The sequence below is a fragment of the Microcaecilia unicolor genome, chromosome 1 (genome assembly GCF_901765095.1).
Source record: "Microcaecilia unicolor chromosome 1, aMicUni1.1, whole genome shotgun sequence".
In the NCBI taxonomy this organism is placed as follows: Eukaryota; Metazoa; Chordata; class Amphibia; order Gymnophiona; family Siphonopidae; genus Microcaecilia; species Microcaecilia unicolor.
The window spans coordinates 726,800,388-726,828,022 of NC_044031.1; the positions used below are offsets into that span (position 1 = coordinate 726,800,388).

At 43.6% G+C, this 27,635-nt stretch overlaps 1 protein-coding gene across 2 annotated transcripts in view; it reads left to right on the plus strand.

Annotated features, from left to right (window-relative positions):
* The window catches only part of ADAMTSL3 (ADAMTS like 3), a 650,803-nt gene that overhangs the window by 571,435 nt on the left and 51,733 nt on the right, over positions 1-27,635 (plus strand). For both annotated transcript variants that reach the window (XM_030189627.1, XM_030189628.1), the window contains exons 22-23: positions 10,340-10,467; positions 18,786-18,914. In XM_030189627.1, the coding sequence (XP_030045487.1) occupies positions 10,340-10,467; positions 18,786-18,914 (257 nt within the window). The remainder of the gene's footprint in view (positions 1-10,339; positions 10,468-18,785; positions 18,915-27,635) is intronic.

The following is a 27,635-nucleotide window of genomic DNA, read 5'->3' on the forward strand; positions in this document are numbered from 1 at the left end:
CGCTGCACACTTGAACATGAAGAGACAGTCCCTGCTCGACAGAACTAACAATCTAATTAGGACTGGAGGACTCGGAATATAAATTAAAAGAGTTATAGTGGGAATTGTACCTGATATCATTGTTTAAAGTCTATTGCACTGACCACTAGGTCTGGCCCTCTGATCTGCAGGGATGTCTGTGTGGCCATTTCTCTCACAATGATGCCACACAGATGCGTGTGGTTTACTGACATTTTTCCAGTTTGAAAATGGCTCTAAGATGGACTATTGTTGGACATAATGTTCTAAATGTCCCAATTCTGCCTTAAACGTTTTGTCAAAAATGCCCCTCCACTTGTTCAGTAATTTTGTTCTAACATTTTTCCCAGCACTGATGATAAGCTCACTGGTCTGTAGTATCCTGGATCACCCAAGAACTCTTTAAAAACTGGTCAAATGAAAGAGCTAATAAAGACCAGAAGCCAGAATTAGAACATTTCATTTGACCTGTTATTATCATTTGAATTTTACAGGTCGATTATATATGTAGCTGGAATAAACTTTGGGTATATCCAGGTAGAGAAACTTCAGAATACTTACATCATAAAGCTGTTGAAAACTTTCTCTAAAATATATTTAATTTTCACATATGCAAAGTCTGTTAGATTCTCATGCTGGTTGATATTTATTTAATTCTTGATAGACTGCCTTTCTGTGGTACATCCAAGGTGGTTTACATAAAGTTAACAATGTAAGAGAGGAGAAGAGAGAGACTTAAGGGAAGTTTCCCTCTGTGTCTTCGGATCTGTACTGATTTATTTATTTATTTGTTGCATTTGTATTCCACATTTTCCCACCTATTTGCAGGCTCAGTGTGTCTTACATAGTAACATGAGGCAATCGCCTTCCGGTATGACAAATACAGAGTGATATTATGGTATAATAAGGTGCATGTGTGACAGACACATAAGGGAATAGAAAGGAGGAAGCGTTAAGTTATGTCCAGTTCAAGTATTAGTATCGTTGTGTTGCAGGATTCAGGCATTTAAGTTGGATCGTTAGGGCATAGTACAATACAGGGCTAAATTTAAAACTCTATGTCTGATCTTCAAGGCCCTGAAAGGAAATAGCCCTGAGTACCTGAAAAATAGGATGATCCTCCACACACCACCAAGGACTCTAAGACTTTCAACTAACCACACCCTCTCCAAAAGACATTACACGATGTGATACCCGCAAGCGAGCCTTCTCCAGAGTAGCCCCCACACTCTGGAATGCACTGCCTGAAAGGCTGCGCTTAACACAAGACTATCTTTACTTCAGGAAGCAGGTGAAAGCTTGACTCTTCAACCAGGCCTTTAATGGAAGAAGTAACTAACTCATTAGTCTCACTCACACACACAAGGAGTGACTCAGGCTGCATATACTGCAGCAGGACATGTTTAGCCACTCCTACCCTAGCTGAGATAATATTTAACCATTTCTATGACCTCATGTGCAACTTTCTTTAATCAATCACCTTACTTTCTAACTCTTCCTACTTTCATACCTATCTATATGGTACATCTTTTCTTTACCCTTCACTATCAACTATAATGTTCTATTACATTTTGTGTTGACATTGTAAGTGGTATACCATGCCATACTTTGTATTGTTTTTGAATATTTTGACTGCTGTAATTGTCTATTGGTCATGTTTGTTCTATTCTTTTTTTTTTTAATCATTTATTTATAATTTTTCATTTTACAAGGGTCACTTGCAAACAGTAATACAGAGATGATTGCACATTAATACAATACAAGAAGAAAACAATCCCAACTAGACATATGGATTATATACAATCTTTCTCTTTCTTAGACCACAAAGTGAAGAAAAACAGGGAGAGTGAAATAAGACAAGGAGATCAATTAAACAGTAAACAGAAAAAGGAAAACCTGATTATCCCCAGATATTACTCATCTACTTCACTATTCCACATTGATCATCTGGTTGGCTTCCTCAAGACCAAATACGGCGTATAGTCAATTCATTTCATTGAGAACATACTTATTATCCAGGTTTTAGTTAGAAATAATACATCTGATTACATTCTCTCTCTTTTAAAAACCAGAAATTATTTAACGATACATATACTCAAATCTCTAATTCAAATCCCACTGATTAAAGCAATCCCAGTTTTCACAGGCTTCACTCCTTTCGAAGTACACCGCCTTGAGTGAATTCCTTCAAAAAGGCGGTAAATAAATGAATAAATAATGGTATTTGTAGGAAAAGAAGAGTAATAGTTTGACTATGATAAGCTGAGTTTACTGCGATTATGCAATACTTGCCTTCACTATATCCCATCATCCAGATAAGTGAAAATCTTCCATAGCTTGTCCATGTGAGGCTCGTGTATGTTCTTCTTTCATATAGTTTTTCTCATTTTACATACTCAATTTGTGTTTGATACATGCATAAACCAGCATTAAACTTTTACAGGCTTATTTCTGAAAGAGAAGGGCGCCCATCTTCCGACACAAATCGGGAGATGGGCGTCCTTCTCTCAGGGTCGCTCAAATCGGCTTAATTGAAAGCCGATTTTGGGCGCCCTCAACTGCTTTCCGTCGCGGGGACAACCAGAGTTCACGGGGGCATGTCGGCAGCATAGTGAAGGCGGGACTGGGGCGTGCTTAAGAGATGGGCGTCCTCAGCCAATAATGGAAAACGAAGGGCGTCCCTGATGAGCACTTGGCCGACTTTACTTGGTCCATTTTTTCTTGCAACCAAGCCTCAAAAAGGTGCCCAAACTGACTGGATAACCACCAGAGGGAATCGGGGATGACCTCCCCTTACTCCCCCAATGGTCACCAACCCCCTCCCACCCTAAAAAAAAAAATTTTAATTTTTTGCCAGCCTCTAATGTCTTACCCAGCTCCATGACAGCAGTATGCAGGTCCCTGGAGCAGTTTTAGTGGGTGCAGTGCACTTCAGGCAGGCGGATCCAGGCCCATTCCCCCCCTACCTGTTACACTTATGGTGGTAAATGTGAGACCTTCAAAACCCACCACAAACCCACTGTACCCACATATAGGAGCTGCCTTTCACCCCTTAGGGCTATGGTAGTGGTGTACAGTTGTGTTGAGTGGGGTTTGGGGGGCTCAGCACACAAGGTAAGGGAGCTATGCACCTGGGAGCAATTTCTGAAGTCCACTGCAGTGCCCCCTAGGGTGCCCGGTTGGTGTCCTGGCATGTGAGGGGGACCAGTGCACTATGAATGCTGGCTCCTCCCACGACTAAATGGCTTGGATTTGGTCGTTTCTGAGATGGGCGTTCTCAGTTACCATTATCACCGAAAACCGGGGACGACCATCTCTAAGGTCGACCTAAATGTTGAGATTTGGGCGTCACCGACTGTATTGTCGAAACGAAAGATGGATGCCCATCTTGTTTCAATAATACGGGTTTCCCCGCCCCTTCTCGGAGCCGTCCTGCAAGGACGGCCCCAGGAAAACTTGGGCGCCCCGTTCGATTATGCCCCTCCACATCTTGCATAAACATGTAAGTCCCCATTTTACAAAGTCAGGATATGCACGTATCGAACCCATGCACATGCAGATGGAAAGGGGGCGTGGTCTGAGCATGTCTTCTGTGGGACAGGGGTGTGGCAAGTTCATAGAAGTTTACTTTCCATTTTAGAAGGGTATTAAATCTCTATATCCTAAAAGATTGGCTACCAAGCCTGATTAGGATTTGGAAACAGCTGCTATCCCACTGCAGGGATTGGGGCGGTTTGATCCCTTAATCTTCCAGTGGTTTTTATCGCTCCCAATTCCAAACTGGCAAGGAAAACCAGTCACTGTGAGCGCATTCGTATAAAATATTGATGGGTCACAAAGATAACCGGTTACATGCTGGCTTTGAACTCATCAATATTTTGTACATTTATTTTTCTAAAATAGATGGTTATGCTGCCTGCACATAGCACATAAACATCCATTTTTTTCTGTATTTTAGAACAAGCGCTACATCAGCAGATTCTGTTCTGAAATACAGGTGAAACGTGAGTCTCACAACTCAATTCCTATTTGTACAGCCTGTCTAAAATAGGGCTGACAGTGTCAGTGTTATGAATCTGCTAAACAGGCAGGGGAATGGCTGGAACTTGCCTCTCATTGGCCTGTCAGGATTTGAGCTGAAGTCTGTAGCTGTAGACATCAGAAGGCAAGATCTACTTAACCTTACCTTTCCCTACAACCTTTGCTTTAGCGTTGATTGCTCATCTGAAGCTTGCTTGTGCTATACATTGGAGTTTTGCTTCTCTCCTCCTTGCTTGTTGATTCTGTTTGTGTGTGCTGGGTATTCCCAGCATGACCTTGATTGCCTCACTTCACTACACCTGGTCTGTTCCCTGCTTCTCTAGTGTTGTGCTATCTGTGGTAAGCTTGTGCCTTGTATAGTTCTTGTTAGTTTGATTAGTTCCCTCTCTCTTTCTGTTCCCTTTGTTGTGCTAAGCTTAGGCTCTGCTCCCTGTGGTTCTGCCTCTGTTTGGCAGTCCCCCTTGTATTTGCTCCTATTTGTTTAAGTTTCCCTTTGTTTACTTCACCGTTGTCTGCCGTGTAGCCCTGCTTCCTGCAGTTCGGTGTTTCAGGAGTAGCCTTTCCCTTTGCCTGTTTTCCCTTTGTTTGCTGAGTCTGTTTCCTGATTCTGGTGAGCAGTGCTCCTTATCTGATCTGTGTATGCAACTTTCTCTGTTTGCTTACCCTTCCCTTTACCTTGAGGGCTGTACAGCCTTGTATTCTATAAGCAGTTCCCTTTATCCTTCTGTGTTGTGTGGTCAGCCTTGTGCATTCTTGTGTGTGAATTCCCTTTACCTTGGGTGCTGTGTGGCATAGCCTTGTATATTCCTATAAGCAGTTCCTTTTATCCTTGTGCGTTGTGGAGCCAGCTTTGTGTATTCTTATAGGTGGTTTCCCTTTACCTGTGTGTGCTGTATGGTACAGCCTAGTGTGTTCCCTTGTGGGGCTTCCTGTATCCCTGTCTGCCCTGTGGCACAGCCTTGTGTGTTCCTTTAGAAGCTCTTGTCTCTCGCCTTTTCCCGTTTGTCTCTTGCCAGCGCTGTGTGCGCTGCTTGTGCTCCAGTCCCTTGGGGGACCCTCCGTTGTTCTTTTCTCCCTTCCCAGTGTACAAGTGAGTTCCTGTTCGGCCTTGAGGCCCGCATGCTTGGACTCTGTACGAGTGGGTTCCTGATCGGCCGTGAGGCCCACCTGAATGCTCTGTCTCCCATTTTCTGGTGGTGCTAGTTGTTTGTCCTGTGTGTGTGGGGCTTGGTGGTTGGGGTTGTGTGTAGGGCCTGTTTGGTCTACCCTAGGCCATGGCCAAGATCTTACGCTAGGCCTCTGCCTGGGCTCAAGGGCTCATGACCAGATTAACAGTCGGAAACCATAAAACATTAAAAGAGCTATCACTAATTACCATGAGTTACCCAATTAGAGAAAATCAAGAATAGACTGGAATAAATGCATATTTGTAAGTTCTCCAGCTCAGTAATGAGCAACTCCCTGGTCTGTGTATTTGGGATGCAAAGAATTGAAAATTGCACTGATGCAGTGGCGTAGCAAGGGGGGCGGGGGCGGTCCGCCCCGGGTGTCAGCTCAGGGGGAGGTGCTCCCTGCCAGCTCCCCCCCCTTCGGCGAATCGACACCCCCCCCCCCCCCGACCAGCTCCCGCATCCTACCTTTAAAAAGAATATCGGGAGGCGAGGCGCAGCGCCTCGCGCCTGCCCTGCACGTAAAAGAAATGTGGACCATCGGGTCTTCCCTCGCTCTATCTGTCCCGCCCTCCGCTGACGCTTCCTATTTCCGCAAGGGCGGGACAGACAGAGCAAGAGAAGGCCCGACGGTCCACATTTCTTTTACGTGCAGGGCAGGCGCGAGGTGCTGCGCCTCCCGATATTCTTTTTAAAGGTAGGGTGCGGGAGCTGGTCGAGGGGGGGTGTCATCGTGTTGCACCTGGGGGGGGGTGCAACGGCGAACCGCCCCACCGCGGGTCACAGCCCCCCCTGCTACGCCACTGCACTGATGTCTTAGCAAATGTATTGTTAAGGGAGCAACACTTCAGGGCACCAGTGAACTATCTTAGCAACTCCAAATACTAGACTATTGTGCATATTTTCATAATAGTGAACCACACAAGTCACTTTTTCTTTGTTTCTTTGCTGCACAGCTTTAAAGCGTAGAAGCCCATGTTCTGTGCCTGAAATTTGCCATTTTTCATCTCTGTGATCGACAGCTGTAACAGAAGTTGTATAGTCTACCAGTTTAGTCGGAGACTTACAAGATTAGATTTTTATATTGTTTTGCAAGTGCATGAGGCCTAGGCGTATTCCACAGGGACATATAACACTTCAAGTATTAATAGCTTGGGACAGCACAGTGACAGATTTTCCATTACAAGCACACGGTTCAATTATATTGCTAGATGGAATTTTTCCAACTCTCCAGCATCCTGCTAGTTTATTTCTTCTTAACTGCTAATCTTGAAAACTAATTCACACACATGTTACTTGTAATTTGGAAAGGAAAGTGGCCTTATGCGTGTTACCTAAACTTATTGCTATTGTTAGTATTCAATATCTTAAAAAAAATAGTTGGAAGGACTCAGGCAACTGTACTGCCTGCTGTTACACTGGAGTCTTGGGCCTGGGCCTGGGTCTGCTGTCTTTGGCACTGATTGTGCTTGGGCATGCAGCAGAGGTGACTATCAATCACCTCCGGGAAACTGCTACAGAGGACTTACAACACAGAAAACAAAATAAAGCAATAAAATTCATATGTAAGTTCTAGCACAAAGATTTCACTACCCTCTCGATTAATTTCCTTAACTAGCCCACTAAAAATATTCCATAAAATCCATATTTACAGTAAAACTCTCTCCCAACAGTTGAATTATGCACTAAACTCTCAGGCCTAAGCTGAACCAATCATAGCCAGGCCTAAACCAATTTGTGGAAATGCAAATAGATTCCAAAAAAACTCAATAAAATCCAATAGTTTATTCCAGAGGTTAGGGGCCACCACTGCAAAAGCCCTCTATCTATGGGTAAGCAGGTGCCACTCCGGGATGGTAGAGCCAAAAAACCCCTGGCTACTGACTGCAACACATCTAGGGGAACATAGGAACTAATGAGTCAATATCCAAAGCGATTTAGCCAGCCAGGAACGGCCCCTAGCTAGTTAAATCACCTGTTTGGGGCTAACTGGTCATTTTCAGCTGGTTAGTGCTGTTGAAAATATCCAGTGAGTGCCTGTTTCTAACCTGGCTATTTTGGGGTCATTCCACCATTCGGGTCAGCATTTCAGCACTTAACCAGCCAAAAGTCAGTTCTGTCTTTATACAGTGCCCTATAGCTGGGTAAGTGCTGAATATCGCACTTAATCGGCTATACCTTAGCCAGCGCTGCAAACCCAGACGTTCAGTGCCAAAGGGAGGAAGTGACATCATCGCTTGAGATGGCTGCTTGAGCAAGGAGCTCCTCACCATTGCGTTAAAATTAGCAGTCTGTGTCTTCATCCCAAGTTTATACTATGCCAATTTCACCTTTCACAATTACAGTCATCACAGCAGAGCTTTTATGATAAGTATTTTGCGTCCCCAAGTGGTCAACCTGCAAGACTTCACTTACCAACAATGTGCGGCGGCTTTGGGCCTAGACCGTGGGGATTAGGGTAGAGCACACAGTGAGAAAATGCCATCTGCTTTGGCTGAGGAATCCGCTAAGATCTGATGGAGAACAACTGCCTTTTGGCTGCAAGAAATTAAGTCCGACCTCCGTGTGGTGCACTGAGAGATCACGGCAAAAGGACCTCTAAGTTTTGACAGCCACACAACCCAAAGAACGATCAGTCCTGTTACCTGCAGGAAAGGAATAGGAAATTTTCAAGTGAGTGTGTGTGCGTGTGTAAGGGTGCACAGATTATAGATATATAAATATACAAAACACAGCTTCCTATTTAAAAGGAAGGGGGCAGATTCAGTATATGGGGTCAAACGTTAAGTGCCATTATGATCCGCACTAAGGGCCCTGTTTACTAAGGTGCGCTAGTGTTTTTAACATGTGCTAACAGTGTAGCGTGTCTTAGTAAACAGGGCCCAAAGACAGTATTCTATAAAGGGCACCCTTTATAACTTGGGGAGCTTCTCACACCTAACTGTGGATGTGAGCATTTACTGCCCAACTGATGGCAGTTAGGCGTGCAAATTCAAGTATTCTATAACATCTCACCTAAATTCTGGGAATGCCCCTGACCTGCCCATACCACTCCCACGGCCATGCCTCCTTTTGAGTTGCACACTATAACCTTTAGGTACACATGTTATAGAAGAAGGTATGGGCTGATCCTCACATAACTCCAAATTACAGCCAATTAAGGGCTTGTTAATGCCAGTAATTGATTGTTATCATCTAATTAGCTAATTAGTTCATACGCAGATCAGGTTGACCTGCACAGAATCTGGGGATGATATCCACTTATGCATTTTTATAGGATGATTATGCTGCATTTAGCTATCAGTATCTTAGAGGGACAGCTGATGGGCCAGGGATCTGAAAATTAATTGAGGGAGGCTGTAAGGATAAAGGTGGTGGGGGAGTGAAGCAGGAGGGGAAAATACAATCTAACACTGAGAATAAGAGTGTCACAACTTATGTCATTAACAAAATTCCAGTTTCCAAAAGGATCAGTGGTATGTTCTTTTAGCAAAGATGTCATCTTTTTTGATTGTAGAATCTTTGCCCCCATGTGAAGAACTCTGTGAACTTAAAAAAAAACTCTGTCTTCTGCCCAGCTTGGGGCACCAGTTCCCGAGTACAAATTCAGCAAGATGTGGAATCTTTACGCTCTGAGGCAAAAACATTTCTGTGCACAGATTAACTTCTGGCAAGAAACCAAAGGGGATTTTATTTCAGGAGGCCTTTGGTCCGTAATGAACAAGGTTGCTTGGGAATTGGCTGTGCTTTTTCTTGCTGTCAGTTGTAACTTTTTTTCTTACAGAATGGCCCTTTTGCATTGATAGATTGAAACTTGTTTATTAATTTGACATGTGCTGTCTTATTATTAGTATTATCATCATATGTATTGCAAGTGCTTGACAGGGATGCAAAAGAGACAGTCAGTGTCCCATGGAGCTTATTTAGGGGCCCTTTTACTAAAGGGTTGGCACCTGGCAACAGGTTTGCCACATGCCAATCTGGAACTATTGCCGAGCTACTGCAGGAGACTGGCAGTAGTTCCCACCCCCAACTGATAGTCTGCAGGGGGGCACCAGAGACCCTTGGCACGGCCTTGACTAGCGCATAGGACTAGATTGAATTAGATTTAAAATTGGCTTAGTAAAGTTCTCTGCAGATGCAGTTTATAGAATAGCGCATAGGTCTAGATTGAATTAAATTTAAAGTTGGCTTAATAAAGTTCTCTGCAATTGTAAGCAAGCTACTAGTAAGAAAAGAAGAAAGAAAAACAAAAATTTGAAAGTGAGTTAATAGGGTCTAACTGAGAGCAAGCAGTAAGTCTTTCAGGTGCTATGTGCACACAGCGCATTCCTAAATGAGACTGCCACCAGGCTACCGCTCACCCCTGGCAGTAATTTTAGATTTGGTGCTCGCCCATGATGCCTGGATGATTTATTTATTTATTTCCCTTTAAGCGCTTCATTTCCGGCAGTTGGCGCAAGCCGACTGGTCACCGCACATGTAGCGCGTGAGCCCTTACTGCTAGATCAATGGGTGGCATTAAGGGCTCAGGCTGGTTTTGGACGCACACCGGTTTCAGTTTTACCACTTGCCCTTTTCCCGTCCCATTAAAAAAAAAAGCCCTTTTTTGCAGATGCGGTAAAAACTGGCCCAGCGTGCGCCCAATACACGCACCTACAAAACCGCATGCCACCTTTTACCGCAGCTTAGTAAAAGGACTCCTCAATTTATTGAACCGTATACCAATCTATATAAGAAAACCAGAATATGAGGTGAGGGGGGTAGGGTAGGAGATGTTACAAATGAGAAGGTTCTGCCACTAAAGAACAGTATCCTGCTTCCTTTTTATATCAAAATTAAACACTTCTCCAGCATATCTTGAACCACAAACCAGAATAACAACAAAGGGCTTCCTTTAAAAGGTCTGGGTGAGGTTTACTCCTCTGTTTTAACTGGGAGAGCTCTGCCCTTATGGTGGTGCAAATGTTTAAACTGTAATTTTCTCTTTTGTGCGTGTTTAAACTGTAATTTTGTGCCTTGCATTATAATTTGCCAACTGATTTTATTTTTTTCTTATTTGGATCGGTGGAAGATAAATGTTCACCAAATAAATAAACTTCTTTCCATAGGGTGCTGCTGGATGGGAGTGGGAAAATCCAGATTCTGAATGTCAGCAGAGAAGATGTTGGTATCTACGGATGCAGTGCTGATCATGAATTTGGATCGGACACAGGAACATCGTTGCTCTTGTACGCAGGTAATACTCCTCACAGCATTCAGGATGTACCGATGAAAGCCTCCAGACCAAATATGAGAACCATTTAGCTAAAGCAGTTTGATTGCCCTGTTATTCCCCTTGAAGAATAAAGGTTAGCAAATAAAAATAAAAAGTATTATATATGGGGTGATATATATATATATATATATATTTTTTTTTTTTTTTACTGGATTGACTTAACTGTTGTGCATAAAGCAATATCTTACCCTCTATTACCCTTCTCGGGCGCTTCACTCCTCGCGGAATAATCTACTCCAAGTTCCATCCCTCCACAGCACCTTTCCTCTATGCATAATTCAGTGTCATGGGTCCACAGCTCTGAATGCTGCTCCATTAGCACTCTAGTGCAGAGGGCACCTGATTGGTGCATATTCTATAAAGAAAAGTAGGCACCTTCGTTACACATTACTAGTGTAACTGGGAATGTATGCTCCTAGGCACGAGCACTTGCACCAGCCATACAGCCGGGGTCAATTTGTGCACTTGTGATCCAGAGAACCGTTCTGAGCGGAACGGTCTTTCTAGAATATTTAGAAGGAATGGATCTATGGATTCTTAGTCTGAAATTGGGTGGCAATGCCGGTAATTGGGAAAGTAAATGGGACTTGATATACCACCTTTCTGTGGTATTTTGCAACTACATTCATAGCGGTTTACATATATGCAGGTACTTATTTTGTACCTGGGGCAATGGAGGGTTAAGTGACTTGCCCACAGTCACAAGGAGTAGCAGTGGGAATTGAGCCCAGTTCCCCAGGATCAAGGTCCGCTGCACTAACCACTAGGCTACGCCTCCACTCCACAGTAAAACCAGTGCTAGGCAGACCTCTACAGTCTACGCCCTGATCATAACTGAATAGATATGGATGGGCTGGAGTGTAAATTTTAAGGGGCTTCAACATTAGCTTCAGAACTTTTAGTACAAGAACAGTGCTGGGCAGACTTCTACGGTCTGTGCCCTGAGAATGGCAAGGACAAGTCAAACTCGGGTATACATATAAAGTATCGCATACCATTTAAAATGAGTTTATCTTCTTGGGCATACTGGATGGACCTTTCAGTTTTTTAGCTGCTGTCATTTACTATGTTATGTTTTTGGTCATGAGCAATTGTCAAAGGCTGGAGGAAATTCTCGTGCCCAACTCTTGGCAGTTAGTCGCAGAAATGATACTATTCTATAACTCCACGTCTAAATCCTGGGAACAGCCATGACCCACCCATGTCCCTCCCATGGCCATACTCCCTTTGGAGTTGTGCAGTATGAAAATTAGGCACATGTTGTAGAATAGGGTGTAGGATAGATCCACACATAACTTCCATTTACTACCAATAAAGTGCTTGTTATTACCAATTAAGCCAATTACTTTGTGTGCGGATCTTGGATCCATGCGCAAAATTGAACGCTTAACTTTGGGCAACCTATACTGAATCCCCCAGATAACTGATGTTATTCTACATGTAAAAGTGTGCACCCTGCCCCTGCTCATGCTGCACTCAGACTTCACGCATCTTTATGCCAACTTACATACAGGGCCGTGCTGACCCGGTAAGCGAGGTAAGCATGGCAGGGAGGCGCTTCCCTCGTGGGGGGGGGGGGGGGGACGCCGCCGCACCATGCTCACCTCGCTCGCCCTCCCTTTTCTTTTTTTTTCTTTTTAAATTTACCTCCGTGGTGGCGGTTCCAGCAGCGCAGCGTTAGGGAAGGAGGCGGCGCTCCCGACGTCTCTAGCCTTCCCTTCGCTGTGTTCCGCCTTCTTCTGACGTCAAGGATGACGTCAGAAGAAGGCGGAACACAGCGAAGGGAAGGCTAGACGTCGGGAGCGCCGCCTCCTTCCCTAACGCTGCGCTGCTGGAACCGCCACCACGGAGGTAAATTTAAAAAGAAAAAAAAAGAAAAGGGATGTTGGGGGGGGAGAGAAGAGGGTGGGCAGCCGCAGTTGAACAATGGGAGCGGGAGGGCAGGGGAGAAACGACTACTACTACTTAGCATGGATGCGAAGGGGGGGGCATGGATGCGAAGGGGGGGGGGGGAGAAGAGGGCGGGCCAGGCTGGGACATGGGAGAGAGAGGAGCATGGATGTGGGGGGGGGTCATGGAAGGGAGAGAGGGGAATTGCTGGAAAAGGATGAATGGAGGGGGCAGGGGACAGAGGAGCATGGATGGGCATGGATTGGGAGGGCAGGGCTCAGGGAGAGAGGGGAATTGCTGGAAAGGGATGAATGGAGGGGGCAGGAGACAGAGGAGCATGGATGGGCATGGATTGGGAGGGCAGGGCTCAGGGAGAGAGGGGAATTGCTGGAAAGGGATGAATGGAGGGGGCAGGAGACAGAGGAGCATGGATGGGCATGGATTGGGAGGACAGGGCTCAGGGAGAGAGGGGAATTGCTGGAAAGGGATGAATGGAGGGGGCAGGGGACAGAGGAGCATGGATGGGCATGGATTGGGAGGGCAGGGCTCAGGGAGAGAGGAGAAATTGCTGGACATAGAGGGGAGGGAAGAGAGATGAAGGAGATGAAATGAGGGAAAAGGAAGAGAGGAGAAAAACTGCACATGGATGAAGAAAATAGGCAGAAGCTGAGGACCAGAAATGAAGAAGAAAGGAGGAAAGGAAAGGAAGCCCTGGAAACGGAGTTAAGAGGACAGATAGCAGCAGAATCAGATACTGGGCCAGCATGATCAGAAAAAGAAAGTCACCAGACAACAAAGGTAGAAAAAAAATCATTTTATTTTCATTTTAGTGTTTGGAATATGTCCACTTTGAGAATTTACATCTGCTATCTTATTTTGCAATGTATAGCAATTTCTTTCTAAGAATATTGCTGACAATTCCTGTCAGTGTGGCAAGTGGTGAGCGATCATTTTCACGGGGGGGGGGGGGGGGGGCCCCGCCGCCGCCGCCGCCGCCGCCGCCGCCGCCGCCAACTGATAGCCTGCAGGGGGGGGCGCCAACTGATAGGCTGCAGGGGGGCGCCAGAGACCCTAGGCACGGCCCTGCTTACATAACATGCACTATCAGAGATATGCACACACTTACAGGATAGCACATAAGCAGCACACCAGGATATACACATTTACAGAATGATCCTTTAAGTGTCTGACGTTTGTAAGACGAGTCTCAAAGTTCTGGATTAAAAAGAGTTTCAGGGAACACAGATGAAGCTGAGCACATTCAGAACTAGAAAATAAATAACTGGGCTTCCAGAGTGATTATTCAGTCTTGGTCAACGATCCACAGGGAACTTCAAATAATCATTCTGTTCCAGTTCACTTACTCTATGGTTATCAACATGGGGAAACTACATAGCACAGGGCTTCCTGTTCAAAACAAACTTTCTTGTAATAAACGGGGAGGTCATGTGCCCTCAAGTAATTGCGGGCAGTGTTTGTTATGGCAGTCTCTTGTAACATTATAGACTTGTTGATCTTTCGGTTTAAGGACCTTGGAGCAGGTTAAACTAATTTAGTTTAGATTTCCTTCAATGAGTATAATGCTATGTGGATTTGCATGCATTTTCTGCTTATAAATGTTGGGTGATATTTTCAGGGTTTTTTTTTAATATACTGCAAATCATAAAAAAAAAAAATACATCTACGCAGTTAACAAATAAAAATAAAGGGATAGGGGAGCACTACACAAATGGCTACTAGTGTAAGACAGAGTCATTAAGAGGGAAAGAGAAGGAATGAATTTTTAATTACAACACAATTCTTTAACATATAAGAGGGTAGGCGGGTGTGGCAAGAACATGTGATAGTTGTTTGCTCACCATCGTGGAACTGTCACAGAGCAAGGGACAGGGCTATGCTTGTGAGAAGGCCAGTTTGAAGAGATGAGTTTCAAGGGCACCTCTAAATTTCAGATATGAGGGTTCAGCTGTAAGCTAAAGTGGAAATGAGTTCCAGAGGAACAGGGCAATGATGCTGAAGCAGGAATGATGAAAGGTAAAATAGTAGATGATGGAAGATAAAGACCTGTATTTTCCATCCAGTCTGCCCAACAAGATAAACTCATTACATAAGGTGTGATGTGATACTTCATATGTATACCTGATCTTGATTTGTCCATGCCATTTTCAGGACGTAGACCGTAGAAGTCTACCCGGCATGGTCCTTGTTCTAAAACTTCAGAAGTTGTCATTGAAGCCCCTGAAAAGCTCCACTGCAGCCCATCCAAATGTATTCAGCCACGATCAGAGCACAGACCGTAGAAGTCTGCCCAGCACTGGCCTTGTTCTCCAACTTCTGAAGCTGAATCTGTCCAGCCACAGTCAGGGAACAGACCTTAAAAGTCTGCCCAGCACTGACTTTGCTTCCCAATTAAGCGAAACAACCACAGAAGGTGATCTCTCCACAGGAGAAATGAAGAACACCAGGTACACACAGTGGATTCAAAAAAGAGTCCTCTCTCATGTAATGTCTTCCCAAACAATGTCTTTATTAAAATCAATAAAAGCCTGACACGAATCGTGTTTCGGCCACACCGGCCTGCATCAGGGGTTTATCAGCTTTGGTTGGAATAGATGAAACAGCTGAATTACAATGAAATTGTAAAGAACAAGGATGTATGGTTTAAAGAAATACACTCCAAGGCTTGTCCATAACTGCCTGCAGGCTGTGCTTGAGTCCCAAAGCAAGTAGTAATGTCTCTGTTTCTGACTTACTCCAAGCAGAAGAAGAAAAACTCCAAAAATCTATAAATGTAATACTCAGTTCATTCTACATCCAAGGTCTACCTCACATATTTTGCCACCTAATCTCCACTAAACTACTTTGGATCCATTCCTTCTAAACAGGATTATTTTGTGTTTATCCCACGCGTTTTTGAATTCTGTTATGGTTTTCATCTCCACCATGTCCCGCAGGAGGGCATTCCAGATATCTACCACCCTCTCAGTGAAAAATTACTTCCTGACATTATTCCAGAGTTGGTCCCCCTTCAACCTCAATTCATATCCTCTAGTTCTACCACCTTCCAGTCTCTGGAAAAGGTTTGTTTGTGGATTGATACCTTTCAAATATTTGAATGTCTGTATCATATCAACAGTGTTTCTCCTTTACTCCAGGGTATGCATGTTCTGGTCATCAAGTCTCTCCTTGTACATCTTGCTATGCAAACCGCTTACCAGTTTTGTCACTTTTCTTTGAACTGCTTCAAGTCTTTCTGTCAAGCCAGATATGACAATGGGAAGGCACTGTAAGATGATGAGTAGAGGAGTGAAGAGTGTGAGCCAGAACGTATGGAATAAGACTAGGATAGTTTTAATTAGTGCAGAGAGATAGAGGCCAAAAATCTCGTACTTCCAGTGCCTGCCAATAACGCGGGTGTATGCTCAGGGAAGTTGGAACACTTTCCACAGTGCAGAAAACAGTTTTTGACCTGAGCATGATGGAAGCCTGGTCCTACTAATGCAGTACCCCAGCAGCCCTACTTTTATCACCTATTCTGTTTATATACCCAGAAGTGAGACGTGGAGGGGCATAATCAAACGGGGCACCCAAGTTGTCATGAAGGCGTCCTCACAGGACGGCCCCGTAAAGGGGCGGGGCAACCTGTATTATCAAAACAAGATGGGCGTCCATCTTTCGTTTCGATAATACAGTCGGCGACGCCCAAATCATGAAATTTAGGTAAACCTTAGAGATGGTCATCCCTAGGTCGTTTTTGAGATGGTTGTCCCTGGTTTTTCTACGGTAATGGAAACCGAGGACGCTCATCTCAAAAACAACCAAATCCAAGCTATTTGGTCATGGGAGGAGCCAGCATTCATAGTGCACTGGTCCCCCTGACATGCCAGGACACCAACCGGGCACCCTAGGGGGCACTGCAGTGGACTTCACAAATTGTTGCCAGGTGCATAGCTCCCTTACCTTCAGTGCTGAGCCTCCCAAAACCCACTCCCCACAACTGTACACCACTACCACAGCCCTAAGAGGTGAAGGGGGCACCTGCATGTGGGTACAGTGAGTTTTGGGGGGGTTTGGAGGGCTCACATTTACCACCACAAGTGTAACAGGTAGGGGGGGTGGGCCTGGGTCCACCTGCCTGAAGTGCACTGCACCCACTAAAAACTGCTCCAGGGACCTTCATACTGCTGTCATGGAGCTGGGTATGACATTTGAGGTTGGCATAGAAGCTGGCAAAAAATGTTTTAAAATTTTTATTTTTGGGTGGGAGGGGGTTGGTGACCACTTGTAGAGTAAGGGGGAGGTCATCCCCGATTCCCTCTGGTGGTCATCTGGTCAGTTCGGGCACCTTTCGAGGCTTGGTCGTGAAAACAAATGGACCAAGTAAAGTCCGTCCAAATGCTCGTCAGGGACGCCCTTCTTTTTTCCATTATCAGCCAAGGATGCCCATCTCTAAATCACACCCCAGTCCCGCCTTCGGTACGGTGCCGACACGCCCCGTGAATTTTGGTCATCCCCGCGATGGAAAGCAGTTGAGGACGTCCAAAATCAGCTTTCGATTATGCCGATTTGGGCGACCCTGAGAGAAGGACGCCCATCTCCCGATTTGTGTCAGAAGCTGGGCGTCCTTCTCATTGAAAATAAGCCTGATAGGGAACTGCAATTTCATCGCACAGTCATTGAGTGAAAGATCAAAGACAATTGCAATTCATGCAAAATACTGCAATCAAAGTACTCACTAGTTTGAAGAAATATGACCATGTGACCCCTCTGCCTAGAGAAGTGCACTAGCGCTCAATCAACCATAGAATCACAATTAAAATTTTGATTCTGGTGCATAAAGTATATCATATTGGCCAACCTTAATATCTCTCTTGACTAATAATAACTTATGCATCATCTTGTGCCCTTAGTTCCTCCTCCCAAAATCAACCTGTGATACCATCATTTAGGCAGGTTGTAGTTGACTTGATCAGAATGACTACCTTTAGTGTTACTGGAGGATCGAGTTTATGTAATGCCCTTCCTGTCTCTCTCCAGTTAGAAACATATTTGTCTCGTGATGCATTTTGTTTGCCATGACTATAATGATTTCTGTAAACATGTTTTTCAGAGCATTGCTGATACAGGGAAAGGTTGGACTCTGACTAACCAGCGCTTTCAATTCTGTTTGCGTCTGCTAACATGACTGTAAATGTTTTTCTTTCTTCTCAATATCACTACCAGATTTCTATAACTGTAATGCCACTTAGAAGGTCCTACGCATCGGTGGGGTATCAACAAAACCTAAACTTGAAAAAACTTGAACTTGAAACTTAATAAGAGAAGACATGGGGAAGTACATAGCAAACTTCTGATTGTCTTGCAAGTACTGTGACCCATCCCTAGTTGTAGTACAATTAGGAAACGAAGAATTGTGCGCATGCCATTTAAAAAAAATATTTAGGGGCCCTTTTACTAAGCCACTTAGGTGCCTATGTGCGCCCAACGCTTACCAATTTGGAACTACCACCCGGCTACCATGTGGCCCAGGCGGTAATTTCATTTTTTACGCGTGCCGGAAAATATATTTTATTTTCCGGTGCGTGGCACTAACCGGGCGGTAATTGGCATTGTATGCGCACTGATGATTACCACCTGGTTAATGTGTGAGACCTTACCGCTAAGTGAATGGGTGGCAGGTCTCAGAGGCCCTTTTTGTAGGTGTGCTGAAAAATGGACCTGTGTGCACCCAATGCATGCATCTACACCAGCGCAGGCCACTTTTCGGCGCACCTTAGTAAAAGGACCCCTTAGTTGCAGGAGGTTTTCAGTTTTATTCCTTTTGGGGTTTATTTATTTTTAGCCCCTGGCGCTAAAACATACTGCAAAAAAAAAAAGTCCTTTTACCAGCGGTGGTAAAAGGAGGCCTTGGTGCAGGGGTCCTTTTACTGCTGCTTGGTAAAAGGACCTCTTAGGGAATGAGAGGGCGTATTTGCAAACGATTCATGCCATTTGCAGTAGTATGTGCAATTTGCAAATAGTTCATGCTAAAATCAAACAAAAAATGCAATACAGAAAACTAATTTCTTTGCATTTTTATTTTGTTGTGCTTTGAGTTATTTTGAAGCAAAATGGAAAGGCCTGTTTCTGTGCATTTTACATTTCATTTCCAAATGAATGTACATCCCTGATAGGAACAGATTCTTATTCTCTAAGGTGCTGTATTGTGAGTTTGTGTTGTAACACTAGAAAGCGCAGGCTGGCTTTAATCACAGGAGATTTGACTCCGTTTAGTTTACTTCTTATAACCTCAGTGCCTGTGAACATTTGGTGAACTTCAGAGATCAAATTTACAAAGTGGAAAAGGCAGTGAAAAGAATATTCATTTTTCTTCTCTCTTTGATTTAAAGAAGTACCTACCATCCTATCCAGTGCAAGAAATGTCACAAGCCTGGAAAGTGGTAATCTGTCTGTGGTTGTCGGTGATGCCGTAGCAGCAAGAGCTGGAACAAATATTACATTTGAGTGTCCAGTGAAAGGTAAGCATGACCTTTGGAAAAAAAAAATGTTGTCACTTTAAACCAGAGTCTCTTTATTTCGCAGAATATGCTGTCTCACTGCATTCAGTAGCTTTTGAGATCTACCAGTGCTAGGAATTTAAGGGTCCATTTACTATGTTATAAGTGGTAATGTCCCCCCTCCCCTCCCCAAACTACAATGTCCAAAGATTATATTATTTGTGATTTTTTTTTTTGCTCAAGCTCTTGGGGTTTGCTTGAGCCGGGCCTAGTTCCGTGGAAACCAGACATTCTCTCTGGGACTGTCACTGGCATAAATTGAAAATCTTGTATCTGATAATCTAAGCATTGTGGTTTCAGTTGGAAGGCAGCAGTTTTGCTTAAAAATGGCCATTGAGCTTATAAGTCCAGAGAATCTGTTCATAACAAGTTTCATTTTTTTTTTATACCAATGCATTTTGGCATTTCTTTTCTTCTGCACCAGTTTTCTCCTTCTGAACACTAAAAATTTGTTTTAATTTTCTTCAGTGTCTCTTTATTTTAGTATTTGCCTCAAAGCTGGCTTAACCATTAGGCAAACTAAGAACTAGGGTCACAGCTTCTTTGAAGCAGAAAAGAGCAACTGCAGTCATAAACTGAAAGAAATTCCAAAGCATGCTTTAATGTGTTTTTACAGGATTGTTATGGGTGTGGTTATAAGAAGATCATGATTGTTGATTGAACATCTGAATCTCAGGGGAGGGAGGGGTCTACATGCCCAAACCTTAATTGAGTGGTGCAAGGCCAAAGATTCCCCTAGGGCACCTAATGCAATAACCCATAGTAGGATAGTGCTTGAAAACCTCACCCATAGAAATGGCCTTCTGATCTTTACATTATATTACATTCTATCTCTTATATTTCGCTAATATCTTACAGTTCGAAGCAGATTACAAGAGCTAGGTCGTTATCCAGGAATTACAATCATTATTGGTGATGTTAATTAGACAGATCGGACTAGTGAAACAATAAAGTTTTTGTCTTTTAAAAGCCTCAGAATTAGAAAACAGTCTTAGCTCAGTTGATAATACATTCCATGCTTTTGATTGGAAAGAAAAGGAGGAAGTAACGTGTCTTTTATACTTAATACTTGTAGGACTTGGAAACTGCAGCATTAAATGGTTGTATTAAACACCTATCATTAATAGAAAGAACCTCAATTAGGGCCCCTTTTACCAAGCTGCGGCAAAAGGGGGCCAGTGCTGGCGTTGGTGCATGTTTTACATGTATGCTGAGGACCCCTTTTATTGCACCTGTTAAAATGGAAGTCTCGCCTTCCTTCAGAAAATGGCCACGCGGCAAATAAAGCACTTGCCGCATGGCCATTTCAGGAGGAGCCCTTACCGCCATCCATTGGGGGTGGCGGTAAGGGCTCTCACGTTAACCTGGTGGTAACCGGGCAGCGCACGGCACTGCCTGATTACCTCCGGGTACACTCCGGTGCTACAAAAATAAATACATTTTTGTAGCACCAGAAATGAAGGCACAGTAGGGGTGGGAAGTACCATCAGGCTTCTGCGGTAGCCCAGCAGTACTTCCTGTATAGCGAGCGGTAAGCTCGCATTGGGCTGACTGCCGCTTAGTAAAAGGAGCCCTATTGGACATATTGGACTAGATTGAAGGAGTGGCCTAGTGGTTAGGGTGGTGGACTTTGGTCCTGGGGAACTGAGGAACTGAGTTCAATTCCCACTTCAGGCACAGGCAGCTCCTTGTGACTCTGGGCAAGTCACTTAACCCTCCATTGCCCCATGTAAGCCACATTGAGCCTGCCATGAGGGTAGCGCAGGGTACAAATGTAACAAAAATAAAATAGATACTATTGGAGATTCTACATGGAATGTTGCTACTGTTGGAGATTCTACATGGAATGTTGCTATTCCACTAGCAACATTCCATGTAGGAGGCTGCGCAGGCTTCTGTTTCTGTGAGTCTGACTCACAGAAGCAGAAGCCTGCGTGGCCACATTGGTGATCTGCAAGGGCCGACTTCTACATGGAATGTTGCTAGTGGAATAGCAACATTCCATGTGGAATCTCCAATAGTAGCAACAGTGGAGGACTGGCCTAGTGGTTAAGGTGGTGGACTTTGGTCCTGAGGAACTGAGTTCGATTACCACTTCAGGCCCAGGCAGCTCCTTGTGACTCTGGGCAAGTCACTTAACCCTCCATTGCCCCATGTAAGCTGCATTGAGCCTGCCATGAGTGGGAAAGCGCGGGGTACAAATGTAACAAAAAAAAATAAGTGTGTGCTGAAAAAAATGAGCAATGAGCACTATTTCTATAAACAGAGCTTCGAGTTGGATGCCGTTTATAGAATAGCGGTTAGCGCCGGGATCCACACCAAGGATTTACACCAACTGAACCCTGATGCAAATCCTTGTGCCTAAATTAGGTGCAGATCTTGGCGCTAAGAGCTATTTTATAAACAGCATCCAACAGGTGTATCTGTAGTGAACTCCCCTGATCCGCCCATGCCCCTCCCATGGCCACACCCCCTTTTCATGTGCACGCTGACAAAGTTTCGCACACATCTTTATAGAATAACACCTAGCAAGAATCGCACATAAATTGAAATTGTTGCCAATTAGTGCAATAATTGATTGTTAGCACCCAATTTTTAGCGCTGATAGGCCCGTTACTGAAAATTGCACGTGAAAATTGGAAGTGCACCCAAATTTGTACGTGCAGTTTTATGTGCGATTTATAGAATTCCCCTGATAATAAGGAGCGATTCCATGGATGATCTTAAAAATTCCTACAACAGAGCTTATACAGAATTCTAGCTTCTATCAGCAGCCAGTAATTGGATATAGAGAGAACATAGTCCATCGTATCTGTTTAATGAGTAGATCAGTCTTATAGAAGTATTTTGTACAGTTGGAATCCTTCTAGTAAGAACTTTAAACAGCCTAGATAACACCTCATGATACGATGTAAGCCACATTGAGCCTGCAAATAGGTGGGAAAAATGTGGGGTACAAATGTAACAAATAAAAATAATAAAAAATATAAACATGATTGAATCTTAGTTTAGTCGGAAGAGAACTCCAATAATTTGCTGCCTGATAAAAGTAGGATCTCTCATGATTTTTTTTTTAGAAACAAGATGATAAACTGGAGGAAAGAGAAAAATATTACTGTTTTTAAATTTTAAAGTTAGCTGAGCAGAGGAGCAATAAAGAAAGTCATACAATATGAGTAGCTTAATGTTTAGAGCACCAGTCTTGACATTCTGAAGTGGTGGGTTCAAATCCCGCTGCTGCTCCTTGTGATCTTGGGCAAGTCACTTAACCCTCCATTGCCTCAGCTACAAAATTAGATTGTGAGCCCTCCTGGGACAGAGAAATATCCAGAGTACCTGAATGTAACTCACCTTGAGCTACTACTGAAAAAGGTGAGAGCAAAATCAAATAAATAAATAAGATTCTGGAATCTTAAAGAGTGACAAGATTCCATGCAGAATCTCAAAGAGTAGCGACATTCCATGTAGAACCCCAAAGAATAGCAAGATTCTGGAGTGGAGGAGTGGCCTAGTGGTTAGAGCAACGGTCTTGCAATCTAGAGATGGCTGGTTTAAATCCCACTGCTGCTCCTTGTGATCTTGAGCAAGTCACTTAACCCTCCATTGCCTCAGCTACAAAATTAGATTGTGAGCCCTCCTGGGACAGGGAAATACGCAGTGTACCTTGAGCTACTACTGAAAAAGCTGTGAGCAAAATCTAAGGGGCCCTTTTACTAAGGTGTGCCGAAAAATGGGTTGCGCTAGTGTAGGCGCATGGTTTGGGCGCCTGCAGATCCATTTTTCAGCGCGTCTGTAGAAAAGGCCTTTTTAAATTTTTTGCTGAAAATGGACATCCGACAAAATAAAAATTGGTGAGCGTCCATTTTGGATCTGAGACCTTACTGCCAGCCAATGACTTAGTGGTAAGGTCTCACACATTAACTGTGCAGTAATCGTCTACTTGCGTAGAATGACGATTACCGTCCGGTTTCTGCCATGCGCCAGAAAATAAAGATTATTTTCCAGCTTGCATAGCGGACATCCGTCAAAAATGAAATTACTGCAAGGGCCATGCGGTAGCTGGGCGGTAACTCCAAACTGACGCGCATTGGGCATGCGTAGGCACCTACATAGCTTAGTAAAAGGGCCCCTAAATAAATAAATATGACAGAAGTCAGACCATATAATGATTTAAAAACTAAGCAGGATACCTTGAAAATAATCCTGGCATTCAGAGGCAACCAATGTAGATCTGACAGCAGTGGGGTAGCCTTTCCAAATTTGCTGTCACAGAAAATCATCTTAGCGGCCGTGTTCTGCAAGAGCTGTAATCTGTTGTACGGGGAGATGCTGGGCACCCCCTCAAAAGTCACCACATGGCTTTGCATTTCTCACACAGTAAGTGCCGTGGTTTACTGCCCTTTGGTAAAGTTTGACTGGCAATAGGGGACAAATTAAGATGAGTGTCTAAATTTTAGAGCTCAGCTTTGGAAAGGTGAATGTTTCTTACACCACAGGGTTGACCAAACAATCAGAGTTCCTGTGACATCTTTCTTCATCTCTGGTCTAAGGTTTTAATTCCACTCTCTGTTCTTAAATGGGACACTCAGTTAAAGCAAACAGATACTTGCTGATCTGCCTATTGCTAGTTCTTCCTCTGTTACCCACCTCCTGACACAGCATAGCAAATTCATTTCCACACGTGGACATGGAGTGGTTGGGTGCTCACCTTTCACACTCGCCTTGTGCCTGGCTTATATAACCAGGTCCTTAGCTCTGCTGCTCTCTGGCTTGACCACCTCTACCATTCTATGATCCAGGCCATGGCCAGATGACTCACTGGGGAGAGCAAGTGCTGAGTGGTCTATGGTTTGCTTTTACATTTCATGAAAGGGAGAGCTTAAGTGGCACACTGAAAATGACTTCTCACTTGTATTTGGAAACAATGAAGGTTACAGCTGGTTGGAAATAAATTGTTAGAAAATTCAGTCCAGCGTGCCCATTTTTTATAACTTCTGGAAATGGTATTTGCTACGCACTGCTGCAAAACCCAGTCACTCGGAAGATGATTGTTAATGTTAGAATAAAATAATGCAAGACTTTTATGATTTTAAATTGTTCCACAAATACTGGAAACATTGGTGGCACCAGATCTGGGCGACTCACTGATGCATACGGCTCAGCCAGTTCCTTCTGCAACCCGGCTACTGCCTTGATGCAGTAATATTTTCCAGCTATTTTTTATTTATTTTTGTTACATTTGTACCCCACGCTTTCCCACTCATGGCAGGCTCAATGCGGCAGGCAATGGAGGGTTAAGTGACTTGCCCAGAGTCACAAGGCGCTGCCTGTGCCGGGAATCGAACTCAGTTCCTCAGAACCAAAGTCCACCACCCTAACCACTAGGCCACTCCTCACCTCAGCCTAGTGGATGACTGACCCATACTAAATATGGCAGAGAATTAGAATCATAACTTAACATTACAATGTGTTAACTTCAGACTGTTGTCTAGTTGTATTATTAATGGCAGACAGCATGTTCTAGAGCTTTGCTTGTTTCATAGACATACCTCTTGCTCTAGACGCGGTAAAACTCATGGTGCTGTTGGCCATAAGATGATTTATCCAACAACTGTTTTTCTGTTAATTGTGAAGGAAATTAAAGTTATTCTTTGTGAATTAAAAATGTGGCATGCATTGGTTCAGTTCCAGTTAGATTAATGAAGGAATAATGAAGTAGTGAAATGATGTAAGTTTTGTGATGTTTCTCTTGTTTATCAAAGAAATAATACGCCAAAAAAAAAAAAGAAGTGAAAAATACACCCGTTGCCCTGGAAAAAAGGATTTTAGCTGGGACATATATAATTCCAAATATTAAGTTCAACATAAACATTTACCCACTCAATTATGTGTTTGTGTATTCTGTATCTTGATAAATGTGAAGAAACCAACGACTGAAATCATGTTTAAAAATGTTTAACAGTGACCAAACTTTAACTTTGAGCAGTAATAATAATATCATACAGCTGTATAAAGGTGATATTTCATTTCAAGTGGAAGTACAGAGTTTAATTGACTACCAAAGGAAAGAGCTTTTATTAATTTTAAAAACATTTCTTTAAAAAAACAGAAGGCTGATATTCAAAAGAGTGGCCTAGAGGTTAGGGTGGTGGACTTTGGTCCTGGGGAACTGAAGAACTGAGTTCAATTCCCACTTCAGGCACAGGCAGCTCCTTGTGACTCTGGGCAAGTCACTTAACCCTCCATTGCCCCATGTAAGCCGCATTGAGCCTGCCATGAGTGGGAAAACGCAGGGTACAAATGTAACAAAAATAAAATAGATACTATTGGAGATTCTACATGGAATGTTGCTACTATTGGAGATTCTACATGGAATGTTGCTATTCCACTAGCAACATTCCATGTAGAAGGCTGAGCAGGCTTCTGTTTCTGTGAGTCTGACGTCCTGCACATGATCAAGGATACCCCACGAGGTGAGATTTTGCGTGGAGCCCCAGATCTTTGTCGATTGACAGTCATTTTGTACTTCTTCCATTTTCTTACTATGGCACCAACAGTTGTCTCCTTCTCGCCCAGCGTCTTACTGATGGTTTTGTAGCCCATTCCAGCCTTGTGCAGGTGTATGATCTTGTCCCTGACATCCTTAGACAGCTCCTTGCTCTTGGCCATTTTGTAGAGGTTAGAGTCTGACTGATTCACTGAGTCTGTGGACAGGTGTCTTTCATACAGGTGACCATTGCCGACAGCTGTCTGTCATGCAGGTAACGAGTTGATTTGGAGCATCTACCTGGTCTGTAGGGGCCAGATCTCTTACTGGTTGGTGGGGGATCAAATACTTATTTCCCTCTGCAGAATGCAAATAAATTCATATACTTTCCACAATGTGATTTTCCGGATTTAATTTGTGATGTGCTATCTCTCACTGTTACCAATAACCTACCCTTCAATTATGGGCTGCTCATGTCTTTGTCAGTGGGCAAACTTACAAAATCAGCAAGGGATCAAATACTTATTTCCACCACTGTATGTATCAGCAGTGAGCTTCAACCGCACAAGGGTTTTTAAGAAAATCTGCCAGCATGTATATGGATAAAATTTGCAAAAAACCAAAGTAATCCTTGCAAAATCAAAATATGGAACTCTATAATGACAAACATCATTAAAAAAAGAAGGAAAAGCCTCAAAGTAGCTCAAAATCAAAAAAGATTTGTAGAGTGTTTTTCATTATTTTTTCAGCACTAACATAACATAAAGACTTTATTTTTATTTTTTTGCTCTTATTAACCAAATGAAGTTCTATAACTCTTGGGAAGGTGTTTGCCGACTGATGAAGTGGAGATCTATTTGATCGGTATAGCTCTACAAATCGTTTTCGATTTTGAGCTACTCTGAGGCTTTTCCTTCCTTGTTTTATTATGTTATTATAGATTTCCATATTTTGATATTACGTGGATTACTTTGGTTTTTTTGCTTATTGCATTTGTAACTCCACACCCAGTTTGTGTTAATATATGGATAAAATTTGGTCATATAAGTTGCCATATGGACAAAATGTATTCTTCCAAAATAGTCTCATATTTGGTATGGGCTGGAGGCAGGTCAAAGCATTATACAGGGAGTGGCAAAGTGTAGCTACTACCCATATTTATTTATTATTTATTAGGATTTATTAACCACCATTTTAAAAGAATTCACTCAAGGTGCTGTACAGTAAGAATAAATCAATCATAAGCAATAGACAATTACAGCAGTAAAAATAATCAAAGTATGGCATAGAGGGGCATAATTGAACGCGAACACCCATCTCCATGGGCGTCTATGTCCACGAATGGGTATGTGAAGGGACGGGACAGACTGTATTTTCGAAAAAAAATGGGCGCCATCTTTTTTTTCGATAATACAGTTTGTGCCCGGCAAATGCATCAGATTTGTGCGGATTTGAGCTGGGCGGTTTCGTTTTTCAGCGATAATGGAAACCGAAGGCGCCCAGCTCAAAAATGAACAAATCCAAGGCATTGGGTCGTGGGAGGGGCCAGGATTCGTAGTGCACTGGTCCCCCTCACATGCCAGGACACCAACCGGGCACCCTAGGGGGCACTTGTAACAATTAGAAAAAAAATTAAATGCCTCCCAAGTCCATAGCTCCCATCCCTTGGGTGCTGAGCCCCCCAAATCCCCACCAAAACCCACTGCCCACAACTCTACACCATTACCATAGCACTTATAGGTGAAGGGGGGCACCTACATGTGGGTACAGTGGGTTTTGGGGGCAGTTTGGAGGGCTCCCATTTACCAGCACAAGTGTAACCTATAAATGTACTCACTCTGCTGCTCCCCAGTATCTCTCCACACTCGTCCTTCCCTACACCTCTTCCCGTGCACTCCGCTCCATGGATAAATCCTTCTTATCTGTTCCCTTCTCCACTACTGCCAACTCCAGACTTCGCGCCTTCTGTCTCGCTGCACCCTACGCCTGGAATAAACTTCCTGAGCCCCTACGTCTTGCCCCATCCTTGGCCACCTTTAAATCTAGACTGAAAGCCCACCTCTTTAACATTGCTTTTGACTCGTAACCACTTGTAACCTCCTCTCCTCCTTCCTGTACACATTAATTGATTTGCTTACTTTATTTTTTGTCTATTAGATTGTAAGCTCTTTGATCAGGGACTGTCTTTCTTCTAT